General features: G+C 41.1%; 12 protein-coding genes across 12 annotated transcripts; 7 read left to right on the forward strand and 5 right to left on the reverse strand.

The window, feature by feature from the left end:
* Positions 1–66: 66 nt before the first annotated feature.
* PAS_chr2-1_0185 (Protein subunit of mitochondrial RNase P, has roles in nuclear transcription, cytoplasmic and mitoch) lies at positions 67–2,160 on the reverse strand (the record flags this gene model as incomplete). Its single annotated transcript, XM_002491028.1, has 1 exon — positions 67–2,160. The coding sequence occupies one exon, from the start codon at positions 2,158–2,160 to the stop codon at positions 67–69; it is 2,094 nt and encodes a 697-aa protein (XP_002491073.1).
* A 970-nt stretch (positions 2,161–3,130) lies between these two features.
* On the forward strand, positions 3,131–4,580 carry PAS_chr2-1_0186 (Alpha-tubulin; the record flags this gene model as incomplete). The annotated part of the gene is made up of 2 exons (XM_002491029.1): positions 3,131–3,155; positions 3,259–4,580. 2 exons carry the CDS (start codon positions 3,131–3,133, stop codon positions 4,578–4,580), a joined length of 1,347 nt encoding a protein of 448 aa, XP_002491074.1.
* A 204-nt stretch (positions 4,581–4,784) lies between these two features.
* Positions 4,785–5,504, forward strand: PAS_chr2-1_0187 (Hypothetical protein; the record flags this gene model as incomplete). The annotated part of the gene is made up of 1 exon (XM_002491030.1): positions 4,785–5,504. One exon carries the CDS (start codon positions 4,785–4,787, stop codon positions 5,502–5,504), a length of 720 nt encoding a protein of 239 aa, XP_002491075.1.
* A 138-nt stretch (positions 5,505–5,642) lies between these two features.
* PAS_chr2-1_0188 (Alpha 2 subunit of the 20S proteasome) lies at positions 5,643–6,456 on the forward strand (the record flags this gene model as incomplete). Its single annotated transcript, XM_002491031.1, has 2 exons — positions 5,643–5,686; positions 5,748–6,456. The coding sequence occupies 2 exons, from the start codon at positions 5,643–5,645 to the stop codon at positions 6,454–6,456; spliced, it is 753 nt and encodes a 250-aa protein (XP_002491076.1).
* A 12-nt stretch (positions 6,457–6,468) lies between these two features.
* PAS_chr2-1_0189 (Protein required for respiratory growth and stability of the mitochondrial genome) lies at positions 6,469–7,251 on the reverse strand (the record flags this gene model as incomplete). Its single annotated transcript, XM_002491032.1, has 1 exon — positions 6,469–7,251. The coding sequence occupies one exon, from the start codon at positions 7,249–7,251 to the stop codon at positions 6,469–6,471; it is 783 nt and encodes a 260-aa protein (XP_002491077.1).
* A 286-nt stretch (positions 7,252–7,537) lies between these two features.
* Positions 7,538–11,269, forward strand: PAS_chr2-1_0190 (Putative ABC transporter; the record flags this gene model as incomplete). The annotated part of the gene is made up of 1 exon (XM_002491033.1): positions 7,538–11,269. One exon carries the CDS (start codon positions 7,538–7,540, stop codon positions 11,267–11,269), a length of 3,732 nt encoding a protein of 1,243 aa, XP_002491078.1.
* Positions 11,270–11,473: 204 nt separating this feature from the next.
* PAS_chr2-1_0191 (3-hydroxy-3-methylglutaryl-CoA (HMG-CoA) synthase, catalyzes the formation of HMG-CoA from acetyl-Co) lies at positions 11,474–12,932 on the forward strand (the record flags this gene model as incomplete). The annotated part of the gene is made up of 2 exons (XM_002491034.1): positions 11,474–11,530; positions 11,643–12,932. The coding sequence occupies 2 exons, from the start codon at positions 11,474–11,476 to the stop codon at positions 12,930–12,932; spliced, it is 1,347 nt and encodes a 448-aa protein (XP_002491079.1).
* An 85-nt stretch (positions 12,933–13,017) lies between these two features.
* Positions 13,018–14,736, reverse strand: PAS_chr2-1_0192 (uncharacterized protein; the record flags this gene model as incomplete). The annotated part of the gene is made up of 1 exon (XM_002491035.1): positions 13,018–14,736. The coding sequence occupies one exon, from the start codon at positions 14,734–14,736 to the stop codon at positions 13,018–13,020; it is 1,719 nt and encodes a 572-aa protein (XP_002491080.1).
* Positions 14,737–15,339: 603 nt separating this feature from the next.
* Positions 15,340–17,031, forward strand: PAS_chr2-1_0193 (Component of the RSC chromatin remodeling complex; the record flags this gene model as incomplete). Its single annotated transcript, XM_002491036.1, has 1 exon — positions 15,340–17,031. One exon carries the CDS (start codon positions 15,340–15,342, stop codon positions 17,029–17,031), a length of 1,692 nt encoding a protein of 563 aa, XP_002491081.1.
* A 53-nt stretch (positions 17,032–17,084) lies between these two features.
* PAS_chr2-1_0194 (Subunit of the heterohexameric cochaperone prefoldin complex which binds specifically to cytosolic c) lies at positions 17,085–17,590 on the reverse strand (the record flags this gene model as incomplete). Its single annotated transcript, XM_002491037.1, has 2 exons — positions 17,085–17,527; positions 17,575–17,590. 2 exons carry the CDS (start codon positions 17,588–17,590, stop codon positions 17,085–17,087), a joined length of 459 nt encoding a protein of 152 aa, XP_002491082.1.
* A 96-nt stretch (positions 17,591–17,686) lies between these two features.
* Positions 17,687–18,661, forward strand: PAS_chr2-1_0195 (Single-stranded DNA endonuclease (with Rad1p), cleaves single-stranded DNA during nucleotide excisio; the record flags this gene model as incomplete). Its single annotated transcript, XM_002491038.1, has 1 exon — positions 17,687–18,661. One exon carries the CDS (start codon positions 17,687–17,689, stop codon positions 18,659–18,661), a length of 975 nt encoding a protein of 324 aa, XP_002491083.1.
* Positions 18,662–18,664: 3 nt separating this feature from the next.
* PAS_chr2-1_0196 (Hypothetical protein) lies at positions 18,665–19,747 on the reverse strand (the record flags this gene model as incomplete). Its single annotated transcript, XM_002491039.1, has 1 exon — positions 18,665–19,747. The coding sequence occupies one exon, from the start codon at positions 19,745–19,747 to the stop codon at positions 18,665–18,667; it is 1,083 nt and encodes a 360-aa protein (XP_002491084.1).
* Positions 19,748–20,011: the final 264 nt, after the last annotated feature.

A 20,011-nucleotide genomic window follows, 5' to 3' on the forward strand; every position in this document is an offset into this window, starting at 1 on the left:
CTACAAATACGAATAAAAATTGGAGTAAATAAATAAATTGTCATATGTCATTAAGTTAGCTCGTCTCTAGTTGGATCCAACAGCTAAATATTGCTTGAACTGTTCCAGTTCTTCTGGAATCTCCACATAGTGATTGGAGATTTCATTCAACTCGTAGGAAATAACCTTCTTGTAGTATCTAAACTTCTTCATTATAGTCGTATCTTGTGTTTGCTGTTGCTGCCAATTATTGTCTTCCATCAACTTAAATGCCTTCATTATGCCGTAAATGTTATCCTTCACCAATCTGTAATCTTCACAACATTTCTTGAAGAAATTGGTATTCATTAGTTGGCTTACCATTGGAACCGGCAAACTATCAATGACAATTGAAAGATACTGATTGAGGTTTGCAGACTTATTTCCTTGGTTTACTACCACATTCAGCAGTACTGTGTCCAGATGGTATGCTCTAAGGTATTTTATTAAGCTCAGCAGAGGTTGCACTTCGAGTCGGATTGACGATTTGATTATCATTTCCTTGCAAAACTTGACAATGTGGTTGGTGTCCCTCGAGCTTATCAGGCTTACCACTAACATGTTGTAGACATCAGTACCCACGTACTCATCCAATAGCTGTTCAGACTTCAAAGCTTGGTCTGAATCGAAATCGCTTCGGGTCACGGCAAAGTTCCAAAATTTCCAGGCCAATTCAGGTTGATTGTTGTCCAAACACTTCTTGACCGCAAATAGGAGGCTCTTTACCGAAACATCGGGCAGCCAAGAAATTTGATTTATGGTTGCCAACATTGTCTCGCATTCCTTTATCTGATTAATATTGGCCAATCCAATCAAGTAGGATGAAAGGAGCATCTTTATTTGATAAGACATTCCTGATTTGACTCTGACTTCTTCGATGATATTGTTCAAGAATTTTGTAGCCATGTCCTTTTCATGGCAGCCGATTAAAGTTTGAAGTAAGACGGAGTAAACCTCAAATTGATGGTTTACCAGTGACTTGTTTTCATTGCATTGAGATTGATAAGTGTGATACAACTCTATTGCGCCCTTTGAATCTTGAGAAAGTTGGCATAGCTTGATCAGGCCCATGTAGTAGATGGGCTCATTTATGATGGAGCCACACATGTTTTGGAGGTCATTGTTTGTGATACCAAAATTGAACTTGTACATGTTCAAGCTCGTTAACAGATCTCTATATAACTGTGGTGCAAAGCTTGCGTTGTAATCCTTTGTAATTATCAACAGTTCTATGGCAATTTTTAGGAAATCTTGCCCAGTTGTAAACTCATATGTTTGTTTAGTGGCACCCGCCAACAAGGATCCAATAACCAGTTCATAAATGTCCTTATTTGGTTTGATGTTGCTGGTAAGCAAGTCTGAGTAAACGTTTAACAAATGCGTCAATTTTTCCTCCACTGTCTCATTTGTCTCTCTCTTGGTAATCGCTCTTAAAACCATGGTATAAACACTTCGATCCAATTTAATTTCCTTGGCTTTAGCTCTTAAATAAAGGGCAAAAACTTCATTGTACCTTTTTTGACTTACAAAAGAATGGATCATTCTTATCTCATCTTCCATGCCGCTCGTTGAACTTTGTTCCTCCTGCTGGGGTTCAGCCGTTTCCTCCAACTCTTCAATTTGAGCAGACTTCTTGCCTTGCTCTAATTTGTTGGTCTCCTCGTTCATGTTCAGCTCATCCAAAAGACGAGCAGCTCTGTCAGTGCTGTAGAATCGTTTACATGACTCCAAGTGCTTCAAACTGTTATTACTGATCGTAAAAGTCCGTATCAAAGCAGAGTTGGACTTCCTGATCGAGAGTTTACTGAAGGCTTTATCGATCTGAGTCACTGATATGGAAACGTGGCCATTCTTGCTAACTTTGTGCGTAGACTTCTTGATCAAAAGTTTACGGGACTTGGTGTCATTGGGATCACCGTTTTTCTGGTCAATAATGATTAAGTTATTGGCAGTGGTGCTCACGGCGGCAACGTACTTCGTCTTGTTTTGCGAAGTCTTGTTGTCATTATGGATGACATTATCAAACCCACAAATATTTTGTGTCTTGGTGTAAGATGGCTCAAAGAATGGATGGTGATAGATCCCATACCCGGCCGTCTTATTTGCCTGTTTGGACAACGAGGCCAGAGTCTTGAACACCATAATCGAATGAGCTTGGGTAGTTCGGTTCAAGAGGAAGTGGGCGGGCTGAGTCTTTTGTAAAAGAGACAGGAATTAATTAGGTAATGTTGCAAATCCTTATTGGTTAATTGGAAAGGGCGCCGGCCCAATTCGGGATAGCATATAATGTTGGGGTGTGTACTCCAGTTTTATGCAAGATTGGCTCCGGGTAACGGGGTTCATAAGGTTGTACGGAGATGGAGAGAAGGAAAACGGATCAAGTGAGGTATGGGTGTAGACGGTAACTTCCAAGCAGGGAGATTCCAGGGACAAGGAGTTACTCACTTGTTGCTTTGACCAAAACAAAGTGCTTTGTAGATGGTATCCATTCATTAATCATATGGTGGGAAGGAAGCCTTAAGAAGTGATAAATGGATGCTTTTGAACGAGTCTCCCAGCGAGCATTAATTATATATATTATAATATTATAATATACTGTTTCTAATTTGTGTGATTCAAAAAATATTAATGTCGCGTCACCCGTTCTCTTAATATATATTTTAAATTATATTTTTATTTGGACAGCTACCTTTTGAATATATCCACCGTATCCTACACTATTGTGGTTCTAGGATTACTAGTGTCATTATAGAACTGAATAATCTTGCAGTATACCCTGCAGTTTCCTCCTCTGGCTACATCATCGTATCACGCCCATCATGTCATTTTCCAGCTCTTTCAAAGTTTGAACCTTGCTAGTTCTGGGTATCCTTATAATTCGTACATCACCAGTGAATCGACCAACATAAAGCTAGTATCTGTTCACTGAACAGTAGAACCCTTCACTCCCTTAGTAATATCTGATATCTGATTACATAATCTCAACCGTCATCTGACACCTAAAACAGGGCGTGCACTACACAGATCTTAAGGAAAAACAAGTAAACAAGTAAACAAACCGCCTCTTACTGCTTACACCAAGTTACCATACACCTATCCATATTTCGACACGATGAGAGAAGTAATTAATGTTAATGGTAAGTCAATTTTTTTGTTCAAAGAATCTGCGTGATTGGCCGCTTGAAGTGACCGTTCAGCTGTTCTTTTGCCCGTGAAATAATTACTAACGGGAATATTCAGTCGGACAGGCAGGTTGTCAAATCGGAAATGCTTGCTGGGAGCTGTACACAATGGAGCACGGAATCACCCCAGACGGATACTTGCAGCCAGGACTAGAAAAGCCAAAGGGCGCTGAAGCTGGGTTTAGTACCTTCTTTAGTGAAACAGGGTCTGGAAAGTACGTGCCAAGGGCTCTTTACGTGGATCTCGAACCCAATGTCGTGGATGAAGTCAGAACAGGCCCCTATGGGAATCTGTTCCACCCTGAACAGTTGATTACAGGTAAAGAAGATGCAGCAAACAACTACGCCAGAGGTCACTACACAGTTGGAAGAGAATTGCTTGATGACATTTTGGACCGTGTAAGAAAAATGGCAGACCAATGTGACGGTCTACAGGGATTCCTTTTCACTCACTCTTTGGGTGGTGGTACAGGATCTGGTCTGGGATCTCTTCTATTAGAACAGTTCAGTAATGATTACGGTAAAAAGTCCAAGCTGGAATTTGCTGTTTACCCTGCTCCACAGGTTTCAACCTCGGTGGTTGAACCTTACAACACGGTTCTAACCACCCATACCACCTTGGAGAATGCTGACTGTACTTTCATGGTAGACAATGAGGCTATTTATGACATGTGCCGTAAGAATTTGGGAATTGTTCGTCCAACCTTTGCTAATTTGAACAATCTGATCGCCCAAGTCGTCTCTTCAGTAACCGCTTCTTTGAGATTTGACGGTTCATTGAACGTGGATCTAAATGAGTTCCAGACCAACTTGGTTCCATACCCAAGAATTCATTTCCCATTGGTCTCCTACGCTCCTGTTCTATCTAAACAGAGAGCTACTCACGAGTCCAACTCCGTAGCTGAAATTACCGCTGCTTGTTTCGATCCCAGCAACCAAATGGTCAAGTGTGACCCTCGTTTAGGAAAGTATATGGCTACCTGTTTGTTGTATAGAGGAGACGTTGTGACGCGTGATGTTCAAACTGCCGTTGCCCACATCAAGTCAAAGAAAACTGTTCAACTGGTGGACTGGTGTCCAACTGGTTTCAAGATTGGTATTTGTTATGAAAAACCAACTCAACCAGCCTCATCCGAACTAGCTGACGTCAAGAGAGCTCTTTGTATGCTTTCCAACACTACTGCAATTGCTGACGCCTGGAACAAGATCGATCACAAGTTTGATCTGATGTACAGAAGAAGAGCCTTCGTCCACTGGTACGTCAGTGAGGGAATGGAAGAAGGAGAATTCGCTGAAGCAAGAGAGAACTTGGCTGCTTTGGAGAGAGATTACGTGGAACTGGGTTCTGACAGTTTCCCTGAAGAGGAGGAGGAGTATTAGTGTTGTGATTATTTTGTCTAGTTTTTTGTCTACGTTTTGATACCCTTAGTATGTTAATAAAAGAAGTATTATAAGGATGGGCTCCTTCGCGAACATGGTTTATCAGATCTCCAGAGAAAAATAATTATCTTCCTAAGAACCATGAGTGACTATTACGGAAGTAGGGGCAATTCCAGGGTTTGGTAAGTTTGAACAGGTGTTTGAATGTGTACTAGAGAGATTATTAACAACAGTAGTGCTTTTTATCGAAGGATAGGAGCCTGTAGACATGGAAACAAGTGTGTCAAAGAACACATCCACCCAACAAGTTCTTATTGCGTAGTTCTCCGCAACTTCTTTGACTTTTCTTTGCTGAAGGTGGCAAATGAGGGTACTGAAGTTGCAGATGAGGGGGACAAGCAGAAGCAGCAGCTCAGTGGTGACAAAAAGAATGAGCAGAACAACGGCACAGAAAAAGTAAATCAAGATACATCTACAAAAGATTCCACAAGTCCACAAAACAGTGAGCCTGAACGGAATGACCCATATACCAAGTTGAAAGAAATTTCCGAAAGTGAGCGGTTTAATAAGCTCCTACAAGACATATTTGTTGAATTGTCCCTCAATTATGGATTTATTGAAGACATTGTCATTTGTGAAAATAACAACGTCCACCTCAAAGGAAACGTTTACATTAAATTCAGCACCAAAGAATCTGCGGCCAACTGTAATCAAGAGCTAAATAACAGATGGTACAACGGACGACCGATCTATTCTGAACTGTCCCCAGTTAGAAGTTTTGAAGAGGCAACTTGTCGAAAACACGATTTCGGACGCTGTGAGCGTGGTGACATGTGTAACTATATGCACATAAAACGGGCACCACCAACAGTTACGAACAACCTGTTTGATTCTCAGCTAGTTTACTACGACCAACAAGCCTAGCATGGAGATGTGCTGATTACGTAATACATAAAAGTTCATGATTAATCACTACACTACGATATTGGTATCGCTGTTTGCCACTATCAAACGCCTTAACTACCTTCAACCTGCACTCATCATAGCAATTCCCCCAAATAAATGGCTGATAGATATTCCTTTTCCCTGACCACGTTTTCCCCAAGGTAAGTTGCACACAATCATTCATTACTGTTTCCGAGCGGAACTAACATCTTTTTTTTCTAGTGGTAAGCTGGTCCAGATTGAGTATGCCCTGAATGCGGTGAAACAAGGTGTCACGTCGTTAGGTATAAAAGCCACCAATGGAATAGTGCTGGCTACGGAAAAGAAATCTGCCTCGTCATTGGTCAATTCAGAGCATCAGAGAAAAATAGCACAAATTACTCCAGACCTGGGAATGACCTATTCGGGTATGGGTCCAGATTTCAGAGTGTTGGCGGACGCTTCTAGAAAAGTAAGTCACACAAACTACAAGAGAATTTACAACGAAAACCCGCCAACGAAGATTTTGGTAAGCGAAGTTGCCAAGCTAATGCAAGAGGCTACCCAAAGTGGTGGTGTCAGACCTTATGGTGTTTCGCTATTAGTCGGAGGTTATGATGACAACAACGGATTCATGCTGTATCAAGTGGATCCTTCAGGAAGTTATTTCCCCTGGAAGGCAACTGCCATTGGTAAGAATTCCAATGCCGCCAAAACGTTCTTAGAGAAGAGATGGAACGAAGAGTTGGAATTGGAAGATGCTATACACATTGCACTGTTAACTTTGAAGGAGTCCATCGAGGGAGAAATAAACGGTGAAACAGTTGAATTGAGTGTAATTGGCAATCAAAATGATGATTTACTTGGATTTAAAGGAGCAGAAGGTGTTCATGGTCCAAGGTTTAGAACTCTGTCCCCCCAAGAAATAAATGACAGATTGGATGCTTTATAGGTTAGATATCGACTATACATAATGATAAGTTTCATCAAAGAACTTTCCTTCGAAATCCGCTGTTTTTAGAAATGTTGACTTGATATCTTCGATGGTTTTGGCGTCGTTCTCTTTGAAAGCCTTTATGTAACATTTATCAACTTCATCTTTAAGGAATTGAGTCCAAGAGCTGAAATCATCACCGTAGTGGAGATCTATCCAGCCTTTGTACCACCAATGAAGATTATCTGGTTGGAAATTTTTCACTCCTCTAGTGGCCCAGTCTAGGTAAACTTGCTCCATAACCCACATCATGGTAATTACCTTTGGATAAGTGATGGAAGGATCAGTTCCAAACGACTTCAAAAAGTTAATATATGCAGCAACATCGGGAAAAAGCATTGCGTCGATCTCTTGGATTCGTTCAGACGTGAAGAGTGAATCTGAGACCAACTTCTCTTTCAAGTCTTTGATAACGTTCACAAAATAATCATTTTCATCATTAGCAAAAAATCCGGCCTGCTTTGCTAAGCGATTAGCTGCTGGGTAGTCATCACAAAGACTGATTGCTCTACCTACTATCCTCAGCCCGTACTCAAAGAATTTTAAATCCTGACTCAGATAAACGTATAGTTTTCTCAGATCAAGGCTCCCTGCTGAGAGTTCATCTGTTAAAATATGTTCCGTAGCTTTGGCCCAGACATCTTTATGCTCTAATAGCAATCGATCAGTGTAAACAACTGCGATGTTGAACGACATGGGTTTAGTAGGTTTCGAATGGTATGAATAGGGAAGGGTCTTTTTATATCGAGTCATAGCCCATGACTCGAATTCGTCTCCCAAAAGGGTAACACGGGATGGGTCTAGCCGACAAAATGTTTCTGCGGCTGGCTTAGAGGTGGAATTTACAGATGGACAAGCGGTGCGGCAGAAGGACTAGAGAAACCACTGAAAATCCTACATTCAACCTATTTTCAATGAGACAATGTTGAGTCTTCTGAAGGTTTGACGTATTCCAACTTGCTCTCCCCCACCCTCCCCCACTTTTTTCACTAGACATCGAAATTTTGATAATTGCTGTAAACAGATTGCCTTCTCCACAATGAAGGAAAATGACACACCCAGAGTTGGTATTTCTGTAAGAGATTTGGCAGTGGTAACCAAGAAAAGTAGAAGAGCATTCTTCAGCTCTTCAAGCAAAAGAAATGACGTTCCTACTTCCAAAGTGCTGTTGGAAGCAACCTCTTTTGACATTGAGCCTGGAACCATCACTGCCATCATGGGGGGTTCAGGGTCAGGCAAAACTACAATGTTGAACTGTCTAGCCAACGGGAATGAAAATTCTGGGAACATAAACATTCAAGGTACAATAGCATACAACGGCAAGACAAATATCAACACCATCAGCCATGCATATGTCATTCAGCAAGATATACTTCTCCCCAATTTGACATGTTATGAGACTCTGATGTATTCTGCAGAACTGAGATTGAAAGAGCCTAAAGAGAAGCTGGTTGAAATTGTTGATCAGGTGATTTTGGAGCTAGGCTTGAAAGATTGTAGAAATACTCTGGTAGGAAATGATACTCATAAGGGTCTTTCTGGGGGAGAGAAACGTCGTCTATCAATTGGAATCCAAATGTTGTGCAACCCTTCCGTTTTATTTTTGGATGAACCAACAACAGGGTTGGATGCTTATAGTGCCCTTCTTCTGATTCAAACACTGAAAAACCTTGCAAACCAGGGGAAAACGTTTGTGTTGAGTATCCATCAGCCTCGGTCAGATATTTTTTTCCTTTTCGACAACCTAATTTTGCTTTCTAGAGGTAAAACTTGTTATAGTGGGCCTCTTGATAAGGTTATCCCCTATTTTGAACAAATTGGCTATCACGTACCCAAGCAGGTAAATCCGGCTGATTATTTCATTGAAATTGTCAGTATTAATATGAAAGATCAAGAGACTGAAAACAAATGCTGGGAGTCCCTGTCAAAAATTTCGGACCATTGGAAAGATTCTCATGACTTTGAACCAATTTCTGTTGATCCAACGTTTGTATCCAAGGTCAAGTCTCCCGTCTCATTTTCTAAGAAGATTAAGATATTAACCAGAAGAGATATGCTTCTGTCGTTTCGAAGTCCATTAATTCTTCTTTCACTATTAATTGAGACAATAGCTGTCAGCCTTATCTGTGGATGGGTGTTTTTCATTCCTGGAAGTTCACTCAGAGGTATTAGGACAATGACTGGTGCTTTGTATACCACTAATGGTCTGCAACCATATTTATTTCTGCTTTTTGAAGTTTACAGATTGTCATCAGTAGATATTAAAATATACGATAGAGAACGTTCAGAAGGAGTCGTATCTGCGCCTTCCTTTTTGATATCCAGACGAATCTCCAAATTCTTTACCGAAGATGTTTGGATTCCCATATTAGAGTCAATTATTGGGTATTTTATGTTTGGACTCAGAACGGATAGCCCGAGGCACTTTTTTATTTACTTTGCTGCTGTATATATTGCACATTTAGTGTCGATGTGTTTTGCTATGGCATGTGTTTCCATCTCACGGGAGTATGCTTTGGCGTCATTGATGGCCAATCTCAACTTTACATTACAATCAATGGCATGCGGTTACCTTGCAAACTCGAGGGTAATACCAGTTTATGTGAGATGGACGAAATACATAGCATACTTGTGGTATGGCTACGGTGCTGTAATTTCAAACCAGTTCACTGGATTCAGGGGTGAATGTTTTCAGGATACATCACAACCGAATATCGATGAAGTATGCGCCGCCTACTACGGCAATAATATTATTAGAAACCTTGGATTTTGGCCCAATTTTATAGCCCTCCCATTGTGTGTTGAAGTGGCAATGGCATTTGGGTTTTATCTATTTGCAGGGTTGATGCTTACCTACAAAACAAAAAGTAGGTCTGCCCTTAGCCAAGAGGTTAGTTCTTCTTCCAAACGAAAATCCTTGAAGAGTTCTACTCAAGATGCAACCAAAGAAGCAGAAGTCTTGGTTCGTGATGGATTAACAATCACACTTAAGGATGCATCTTTGAAGGTGAGAGTAAGAAAAGTACTTGAACGTACGTCTACTGAGAAAGAGATTCTCCATGGTGTCAACGCTGAGTTTAAGCCAGGACAACTGAATACTATCATGGGCCCCTCAGGATCAGGAAAGTCATCGTTACTGAACTTGATTAGTGGGAGGTTGCATTCAAACGTCACAACTTCGTACACTTCAATTGGTGATATCTTTTTGGATAGCCAATTAGCAAGTTTTCAGGATATGGATGAGATCTGCTCGTACGTTTCGCAAGATGGTGACCATTTGATCCCATCATTATCCGTCAGAGAAACACTTCTTTTTGCTGCAAGATTACGATTGAACCTAGAAAGGCATCAAGTTGAGAAACGAGTGGATGAGATAATTTTGAAAATGGGGCTCAGAGATGTAGCCACTGTGTTAGTCGGATCGGAGTTCGTCAAGGGAATATCCGGAGGAGAAAGAAAAAGACTTTCCATAGCTATACAGTTGATTAACGATCCCCCGATCTTGTTGCTAGACGAACCGACTTCTGGTTTAGATGCGTTCACAGCAGGGTCAATATTGAAAGTATTGCAGACACTTTGCGACGAAAATAAAACCGTTGTATTGACTATACATCAACCAAGGTTGGATCTATTCCATAGTTTGGGTTCTATCCTTTTGCTGGCAAAGGGAGGACATGTCGCTTTCAAAGGAACACCGAATGAGATGCTAGAGCACTTCGAGAGCATGGGATATCCATGCCCGGCCTTTGTCAATGCTGCCGATCATGTTCTAGACGTGATTTCTGTCAATGTTCAAAACGAAATCAACGAGACAATTTCAAGAAAACGAGTTAACCTGTTCTTGGACGAGTGGAAATCCCGTGATAATCAGGAAACCAAGCTTCTGGCTGTCAATACTTTTTCCATGGAGGATGTCGCCATTAAGAAGAGGTCTAGCTTCATGAAGGGATACACGATCTTACTTCAGCGGCAAGCCCTTTGCATTAGGAGGGATACTAACATTCTGTTCGGAAGAATAGCTCAAATAGCAGGACTTGGTATCATCTTGGCTCTATTCTATTCTCCGTTGAAGCACGATTATACCTCTATTCAACAGAGACTGGGAGCATTGCAACAGATGACAGCTCTTTACTTCATCGGCATGTTGAACAATATCATGATTTTTCCCCTGGAAAGAACCTCCTTCTACACTGAATACAAAGATAAGGTTGTTTCCGCAGAATCATTCTTCATGGCCTATCTTACATTGGAATTACCCTTCGAGCTCGTATCGGGTGCGTTCTTCTCTGTTTTCATGGTAATGGTCATCGGATTCCCTAGGACGCCGGGGTTATTTTTTGCCATGTACTATGCTAGTATCTGTATTGTGAACTGTGGTGAATCACTGGGCGTGATCTTCAATGTGATATTTGATGAAGTGGGATTTGCCGTGAACATTATTTCGATTTTCCTGTCAATTGCCACATTTATGACAGGTGTGATGTCATTGAACATGGGCGCATTTCTCAGAGGTATCAACTGGCTATCACCACTCTACTATGCCGTGATGGGAGTGCTCAACTTGGCCTTTCCCCCCAGCTTGAGGCTCACCTGCGAGGACGACTTCAGAAACCCCGATGGATCCTGCATCTTCTCTAACGGGACAGATGTGCTGGAAATCTACCAATTGAAAAAGAACTGGCAACTTCTGTTGGGTCTATTGATTGTAGTGGTATTCGTCTACCGGGGCATTGGGTACGTTATGCTAAAGCTGAAGGTAAGAGGCTTCTAATCTGTCTTCGGGTAATACCCCACCATGACACGCGAATATGATATGATAATTATAAACGACGGGAACGAGAAAAAAAATGAACCGTAATCTCAACTATCAGATTTTCAAGTTTACTCGTCACCCACTTAAAGCTCTATACGAGATAGCAATAGACCAACAAGTGTTAACAATCTCCACCTAATTTATCCAATTAAATCCAAGAAAATGTCTCGTCCAAGTAACATAGGTATCAAAGCCATGGAAATCTATCTGCCAGGCCAAGTAAGTCAATCTCTAGTCCCTTTGGCCGTCCTTTGTTCCTTCAAAACGCGTCCGTTCGTTTGAGGGCTGCATTGCCGCCATGCCACTGACAACAGTCCCACTAACATTCTAGGCTGTCAACCAAGCTGAATTAGAAAAATTTGACGGCGTGGCCGCTGGTAAATATACCATTGGTCTGGGTCAAACCAACATGGCCTTTGTCAACGATCGTGAGGACATTTACTCAATGTCTCTTACCGCATTGAGCAACTTGCTGAAGAACTACAACATCGACCCAAACTCTATAGGAAGACTGGAAGTCGGTACTGAGACATTATTGGACAAGTCCAAGTCTGTTAAGTCTGTCCTTATGCAATTACTTGGAGAAAACACAGACGTTGAAGGTGTGGACAATATTAACGCTTGTTATGGTGGTACTAATGCTTTGTTCAACAGTATCAGCTGGATCGAGTCGTCTAGCTGGGATGGCAGAGATGCCGTTGTCGTCGCTGGTGACATTGCTATCTACGAGAAGGGTGCTGCTAGACCAACTGGTGGTGCCGGTACCGTTGCCTTGTTAATCGGTCCAGACGCTCCTTTGTCCTTTGAATCTGTCCGAGGATCATACATGACACATGCTTATGACTTCTACAAGCCCAACTTCACCTCAGAGTATCCAGTCGTTGACGGCCACTTCTCTTTAGCTTGCTATGTCCAAGCTCTGGACTTTTGTTATAAGGCTTACTCCAAGAAGGCCATTGCCAAAGGAATTGCTGCAAACCCAGTTGGCCCTGAAGCTGTTGGAATCAAACACTTCGACTACAATGTGTTTCACGTCCCAACTTGCAAGCTAGTAACCAAGTCTTATGCTAGAATCCTGTACAATGACTTTAGAGCCGACCCAACTAGACTGCCTGACGTCGACCAAGAACTAGCCACTTTAGACTACGAGAAGTCTCTCGTCGACAAAGCTGTGGAGAAGACTTTTGTTGGTCTTTCTAAGGATCTGGCCAAAGAGAGATTGGCTCCAAGTTTGACCCTTCCAACTAATACTGGTAACATGTACACTGGATCCGTTTATGGTGCCTTGGCCTCCTTGCTCACTTATGTTGGGAACGACCAGCTACAAGGAAAAAGAGTAGGTTTGTTCTCATACGGATCTGGTTTGGCATCTTCTCTGTTTTCATTGAAAGTCAACGGTGACCTTTCTTCTATTATCAAAGTTTTGAATGTGAAACAGAAATTGAAATCCAGAAACATCGCCACTCCCGAAGACTATGAGACTGCTATTGCTCTCAGAGAAAAGGCACACTTGCAGAAGTCATTCAAACCAACTGGTTCAACTGATTACATTCCAAACGGTTCTTACTATTTAGTCAACGTTGACGACAAGTACAGACGTGAATACCAGGTTAAAAACTAATTTCAACTTCTTATTTAACTGAAAATGCTAGACTATATACGCTCTTTCAATAATAATAATAATCATTTATTTCATGTGTTAATACTTAATGGACAAATGGTATATACGTAGCCAGATATGACTTGAATTGGTAGTAGTAAGAGAGAAGGGAATAGTAGAACGGAGTTTGCTTATCAAAATACCCAAAAGACAGGCGGTTGACCAAACTTGGTTGAGTATCGAATGGAGTTCCCTTCAGCACCCTCTCAGACACGGACCTAGCCTGATTGATCAAATCTGTGTGAGAAAGGCCGGTGGTGTCGATTCCGTAGGATTTCAAGTATTTTTTCAAGTCCTTCTCAGACCAGGAATTGTAGTAGTTGTAGAACGATTCGTACCAATCATTAGCACCAGTTTTAAGAGATTGGAAAGCCTGTTTCAGATCATCAGTTTTTTCAGATGCGGTGTTCTTGATGTTCTCTTGCTGCTTGGAAGCAGTCTTGGCTGCGTCTCCATACCATTCAATGGCCTTTTTGATAAGATCATCTCTCTTCTTGACACCTTTGTCAATTGGGACGTTGTTCTGCTTCAGCCAGTTCTCAACTTGGGCAGTGCTCCAGCCTTCAAAAATCCAATCAGGGATTGAATCTTTGACTCCCTTTTGCCACGAAATTGGGGGAGTGGATCTGTTCTTCTCTACCAGCTTAACCAAATGTGACTTTGTGGCAAATAATGGAATACGAATTCCACGAGATTTTAGGTAAGAAGTGAGACGGGAGCGTGACCACTTAGAGACATCAATTAAGAAAGTATCATTGATGAACTCTCCAGCCTCTTGGCTCTTCTTGCCAGCAGTCTTTTTGGCTTTCTCAAGTTGCTCAGTGGATTTCGACAAGTACGGAGAAACAACTTTGTTCACACTGCTCAACCAGCTCTCAACATCATCTTTCAGAAGAGCTTTGTTCTCAGACACTTTCTTAGATAGGTAGTCTTTGTTGTGATAGTACTGCTCATCGACTTTGATCTTGTGGATCTTTAACCAGTCCAACAATTGTGACTCCGACCAGCTGTTGATGGTGTCGTCTTTGAATTGAGAAACGTCTTCAAGATCCAGGTCAAGGTCTTCAATCAACGAGTCACGGAGATCCCGGTAGTAGGAAGAAACGGAGTAAATATGATCTCTGACCTTCTTCAAGAGAGCATTTCTGTTCTTGTTCAATCTCTTTGCTTCTTGCTGACCAATAACCTCATTGTCAAGTAGCCATTCAACGAGATCGTCGTTAGACCATTTGTTGTACAACCAGGCGCCTGGATACTTGCCAGAAGCTTTAGACTTTTTGCTGATCTTGCCATAATTCTTCTTTGCAGCATCAATCAAAGAAGAACGGCTTTGATATGGTTGAACCTTGATGCCTGCGTCTTTCAAAAGGTTGTTCAATTGACTGCTTGACCAAGTTTCAAAGATCCAATCAGACACGTTTTCAGTCTTGCCACTGTCATTATTGAATGGGGATTCAAGGTAAGACTTTGGAGCCGAAAACAACGATTTGAAAGAATCCCAGTAAGAATTGGTTTGCTTCTTTGTCTTTACAAGGTTCTCTATAGCAATGGATCGCAAAAATTCCACGTCTTTAGATCGTTTCTCGTCAATTGAGGCCTTAGAGTCTTTGAGATATTCTTTGAGGTCATTAATATCCCATTCAGAGACCACATGGGCGTACTGTTCAACCAGAGATGGAGTGTTATCAGAGGCGGAATTGCTCAGGATTGATTGCCTGGCAAGCGAAGTGGTAATAAAGAAGAGAATCCAGTGAAAAATTCTCATGTTCTCTTTAGTAACTGATTAACAAGAAGTGACAGCGCAGATACCCTTACTGCCTTTAAATACAGTAATTGATGGGCCCCAACAGCAATGTTAGTAGAGCAATCATGAAGTTGCACGTGAGTTCCTAAGAGATGGTGCATAATATTGAGAAGTTTTTCCTAAGCTTGCTTTTAGGTTCCTGAGGCTGCAGATATGACAATAAACTTTCAAACCTAGCTTGATGAGCTGGGCGGTGATGAGCAACGTCTGATTTGGAGAGCAGATGGAACATCTTCCCCAAGACGTGAGGTTAGAGATTCTTAGTGGTCTATCACGTGAGAAGATAGGTAGATCGTTGATTTGAGATTGTGTGATCATTAAATAGGCGGTTTGATGTAGACCCACTTCGCTTAGTATCCCCTGTAGACCAATAATGCACCCATCTTCATTTCTCTAACCTTGACAATAACTTCCGAAGGAGTTTGTCATTCCCTCCACACTTTCTCCTTCCTCTCAACTCTAGTTTCACCTTACATAATCCCAAATATCTGTGGAACGCGAAATTCTTCTCAGGCCAACCTTTAACGCTTACTTGAACTTGTTTTCGTTCAGGTTGATCACAACATGAGTTATCTAAGTAAGTCGCCCCGGCCAGAATCCGCTCTTTCACGAAAGAACCCTACTAACATCATAGGCTCTTCAGTTCCAGAGCCTTCCATCATACCTAAACCGATCGATATTCCGACGTTGGATGAACAAGATCAAGAGTACTTGAAAAATAATAACTACCTGAAGAATGAATCAAGTTTCAAATATACAGGGCTTCCCGGTTTGAATAATCCCGGTCCCAACCTCCAATATAGACTGAAAATGGCCTTCAAGAGTGGCTTGAGCGAAGAAGTTGACTGGGCCGTCGATACCTGTTTACAAGCTAGTGTTCAGCAGCCTGGCCTCTTGAATTTGAGGGCTAATCCTTGGTTGATAGATGAGCTCGCAGCAAACCTCAGTTGCTCCATCTTTGATCCTTCAGAAACTGTTAATCATAATATTGAACGAACCTTGAACGTTGTGGTTGTACTGCGAAATATATCTCAGGATACAGATAACTCGTCAGTCGTCGCATTGAACCCTAGGGTTAAGGAGATATTACTTCTAATCCTTGACAATAAAATTCATTTACAGGTCAGTATGCTGGATGACCTATTTGAAGCCTCAAAAGAATTGTTGAGGTATTCGGTGGATCTCATCGAGACGATTAGTTCCTATATTTCACCTGCTCCGAAGGATGATCCGATGTTCCTTTCTTTGATATCAATCCTACTAAAATCAACTGACAGATCATTGGTGATAACAACGTTGAGATCACTATCCAGACTGATGGTAAGATCTAATCTAACCAAGCCTTTCGGTGCTGACGATATAACTGATGAAGTATTAGACAACGTCAGTTCTTATCTAATGCTTACTTCCACGACAGCCGTGAGAGACTCTTTCAACGATGATCTGATACTCGCAAGTGTTGATTTCTTATATCAATATTGTCTACCAGGTGGCATTAGAGTTTTGAACTTGCTGAAAAACGAAAAACGTGCATTGTTGATTAAGAGTATTTTACCAAGGTTGCTTACATATGGATTAAACTTCCAAACTGAATTCACCAATGAGTTGCCTATGTTAAAACTGAATAAAAGAGTCCGGCCTCCAGCTCCTGCTCACCCGCCACAGCTGACTGCTGATCTGTACAGTGCTATAGACCAGTTGGGCGAACCAGCAAGAGCAACTGTATGGATGAGATGTTGTTACTACGCTGTAGAAGATGGTGAAGTCACCCAAATATCATTATGGCGCTCGTATGAGAAACAATTTGGCGACAGTTCAAGCAAGCGACTCTTACCAGCGGTGGATTTCATCAAGAATGTCTCCAACGCTTTTCCTAGCAGTTCCGCCGTAGTCATCAAGTTAGATAATGATCAAAGAAAATTCATCATAAAGGGAATCAAACCCAGAGAATACCCTGTCAGGGTGAGAGTGGGGGAGATGGAAGCTTTAAGACAACCCTTACCTAGAGAAAGTGATAAACTAGCGAAAGATAACATTGAAGCATCACAAGAGTCCATTACTTTATTCAATTACTCCTCCAATGTCAGCATTTCGTTGACTGAAATTAATACATCTGCTGCTCTTCTTCTCAACTGTTTAACGGAGAGCGAAACCGGAGGGAAACTTTTGGAAGGATCCAAAGAATTGCTTTTAGAAAAAGTCCTACAAGTCCCTTCCTTATTAGAGCACATTCAACCTAGCCTTATGAGTTTATAAGGATGTGTACTAGCTTTTATTTTGTGTATTTTTAACCAAATCCTATCCATTATTCATGCTTGCGTGGTCTGCTGTCTGCTCTTCTCCTCCTGCTGAATTTTCTGCTTCAGAACGTTATCCACACTTTTCATGATGTTGATCTTTTCCTGGATCATTTGGGTTAGCTGTTCACTATCTTGGTTCAATTTATCGATTCTGAGCTTGTAGAATTCTTTGGCGTCTTCCACGTTCTTCTCGACATAGTAACCAGTTCCAACATCCACAAGAAACTTGTCATTATCAACAATTTTCCCAGGAACATACAAGGATGAAGTCAGAGGAGTCAATATGTCATTTTCTGGGCTCTTTGACACCCTGTCGATATTGGCAATGCATTCGTTGAATTTCGCTTTTGCAGTGTTGAGGGCCTGAATAGACGATTGGAGATGTTGAACTTCCTGCTGAATCTGTCTTTTAAACTCAAAAATTTGCTGCGGTGGCAATGTGGTCAAGTCGACTAAATTGTTAGTATATTTTCAGGGTACAACGCAATTGTGAACTAACCTTTCTGTTGTGACATTGTTTGGTGAAGTGGATAAAAAGTTGACAATGAATTTCGATTATGTAAGTATAGTGGAGCAGAAAGTGAGAATCCAACTATTTAGTCTTTTCTACTATGAGTGGTGCTGATGATGGGAAAGATAAAACGGATACAACATCGTTTGAGGCTATTCTTGCCGGGGTTAAACGTTTAAGAGAACAAGATCAAAATAAAGATGCAAAGCAAGGCTCCGAAAAACTCAAAATTCCGTTGAAACGGTTGCCTAAAAGATCCCTTCCTACCCCCAAATCCGACCAAATCCAGAATGTTAAAACTACAGAAGATGCTGCTCCCGTATCGTCTGCTCCCGTAACATCTACTACTACAAGCAAAGTCATTCGCATGGATAATACCCCTTCAAATTTAGCTATAAGACATCAAAAGAAAACAGGAAAGACAACCTTTAACAGCATTCAAGTCAACAAGTCGCAAACCGGTAACCCATTGCTGAAACATTTGAAGACAGTTTCTTGGGAATTCAGCAGCAACATCAAGCAGGTAGACTATCTAGTAAATTCCCAGACATTTGTTTTATTTCTGTCTTTGAAATACCATAAGTTACATCCCGAGTATATCATGAATAAGATCAAGTCGATGAATGGAAACGATACCTCTTTTACCAACAACAATTTGAAACTGTTGCTGGTGGTCGTCGATATCGACTCTCATGAGGATATTTTGAGAGAATTAACCAAAACTTGCGTCAATAACGATCTTAGTTTGGTACTGTCCTGGTCCTTTGAAGAAGCTGCAAATTATATTGTCTACCTGAAACAATACGAATTGAGTGACCTATCAGAGTCAACTTTGATTAATAACAGCAAGCAAGACTCTTCGAGTTACAACAGTCTTGTCAAATCCGTTACCTCTATAAGAAATATCACTAAAACAGATGCGGTAAACTTGATATCTGAGTTTGGAAGTTTGCGAGAATTGGTAAATGCTAATCCGGAGTCAATGTCTGCGGTTCAAGGAATGGGTGATATTAAGGTGAATAGATGGGCCAGTGTTGTTGAAGACCAGTTCGTGTTAAACAAAGAGTATACTTGAACGTCATATTTCAAAAAATGAATTCAAAGAAGTTATTTTCACTTTCCGTTTGGGCACCACCGATAGTTTATTTTCCTTTGTGACTTTGATGACCTTGTTGGGTTGAGGTGGTACCCTTTGCGAGAGTAGATATGAGTATACTGGATTGTTGCCCAGTTTTCTTTGCAGATTATGAAGCCAAGCACTTGTTAGCTGAGTGTTGATTTTGTCAATATCCGAATAAGGGGATATTTTGTCTTCAACAATTCTATAATCCTCCACAATTGTGCTTTTCATTCGAGTCAGGTAAAAATTTAACGTTTTTTGTGCGGTATAATACAAAAGGTTAACGTGGTACCATTTATCCAAGGAGCATAAGGATAACAGTGCAGTATTTTGATAAGAGCTGTTCCATTCGTTGAGCGACTCTTTAAGATCAATTTGTATATGCGATTCAAGGTAAAAAATATCTCCTCTGGTCAAATTTAGCAATTTCATAAATCCAGATTTTGTTATTGGACAATCATTCAAGACTAGGCAATTCAAATGTGGTAACTTTCCGACATTGATTGCGATGCACCAAGAGTTAATAACGCTATCGTCGACATTTCGGCAACCCGAAACGTCCAAATGTGTGATGCTAGTTAGATTCGACAACAAAATCAATGACTCTCTACTCAATTGTGATCTTACTTTGATACTAACTAGACCGCCATAAGAAAAAGATTGATGAACATTTATGAAGGATGCCAAGTGAAAATTACCACATATTGTTTCGATTCTATGCTTTGGACTTGCGCCAATGAGTAAATGACGATGCAAAACCACATCCCTTTCTTGATTGACCAACCGACGGTATTGATGCTGGAAGTCTATTGATAGTTTTGTATGGCATGGAAAATCTGTGCACTGAGAGAATTGGGTAGCAAATAGCTTGAACAGGTAGGGCGAATCCATATTATTGTACAGAATGATCTCCCAAATCTGTTTCCAAAGGTTATTCCAACACTCTTTATCAATATGGGCTAATCTCAACGATTCACAATTCCTTGCAATTTCCATAGAACATAATAACCGCAAGGATTTTGTTCCGATTTTTGGTGCCATTGAGTCAGACAACTCCACCTCATGAACATAGTAAGGTCTGACATGCTGGAAGTTGTAGACTCCTCCATGGACCGTAGAATCTTTAATTGATAGATCGTTATAACCTATCGTTTTTGAAGTCAAAGCTTCGAACTTGGGGATCCTCTTTTGGAGGCTCTTTACTTTTTTTTCCTTCTAAAACCCTTTTTCAAGCGCCTGTTGGACTTCTCCTTCTTGGTGTACTTTCCACTCAAGTAACTACTGAATTTCTCAAAGTCAAATCCA

This window comes from Komagataella phaffii, chromosome 2, assembly GCF_000027005.1.
Source record: "Komagataella phaffii GS115 chromosome 2, complete sequence".
Lineage (NCBI taxonomy): Eukaryota > Fungi > Ascomycota > Pichiomycetes > Pichiales > Pichiaceae > Komagataella > Komagataella phaffii.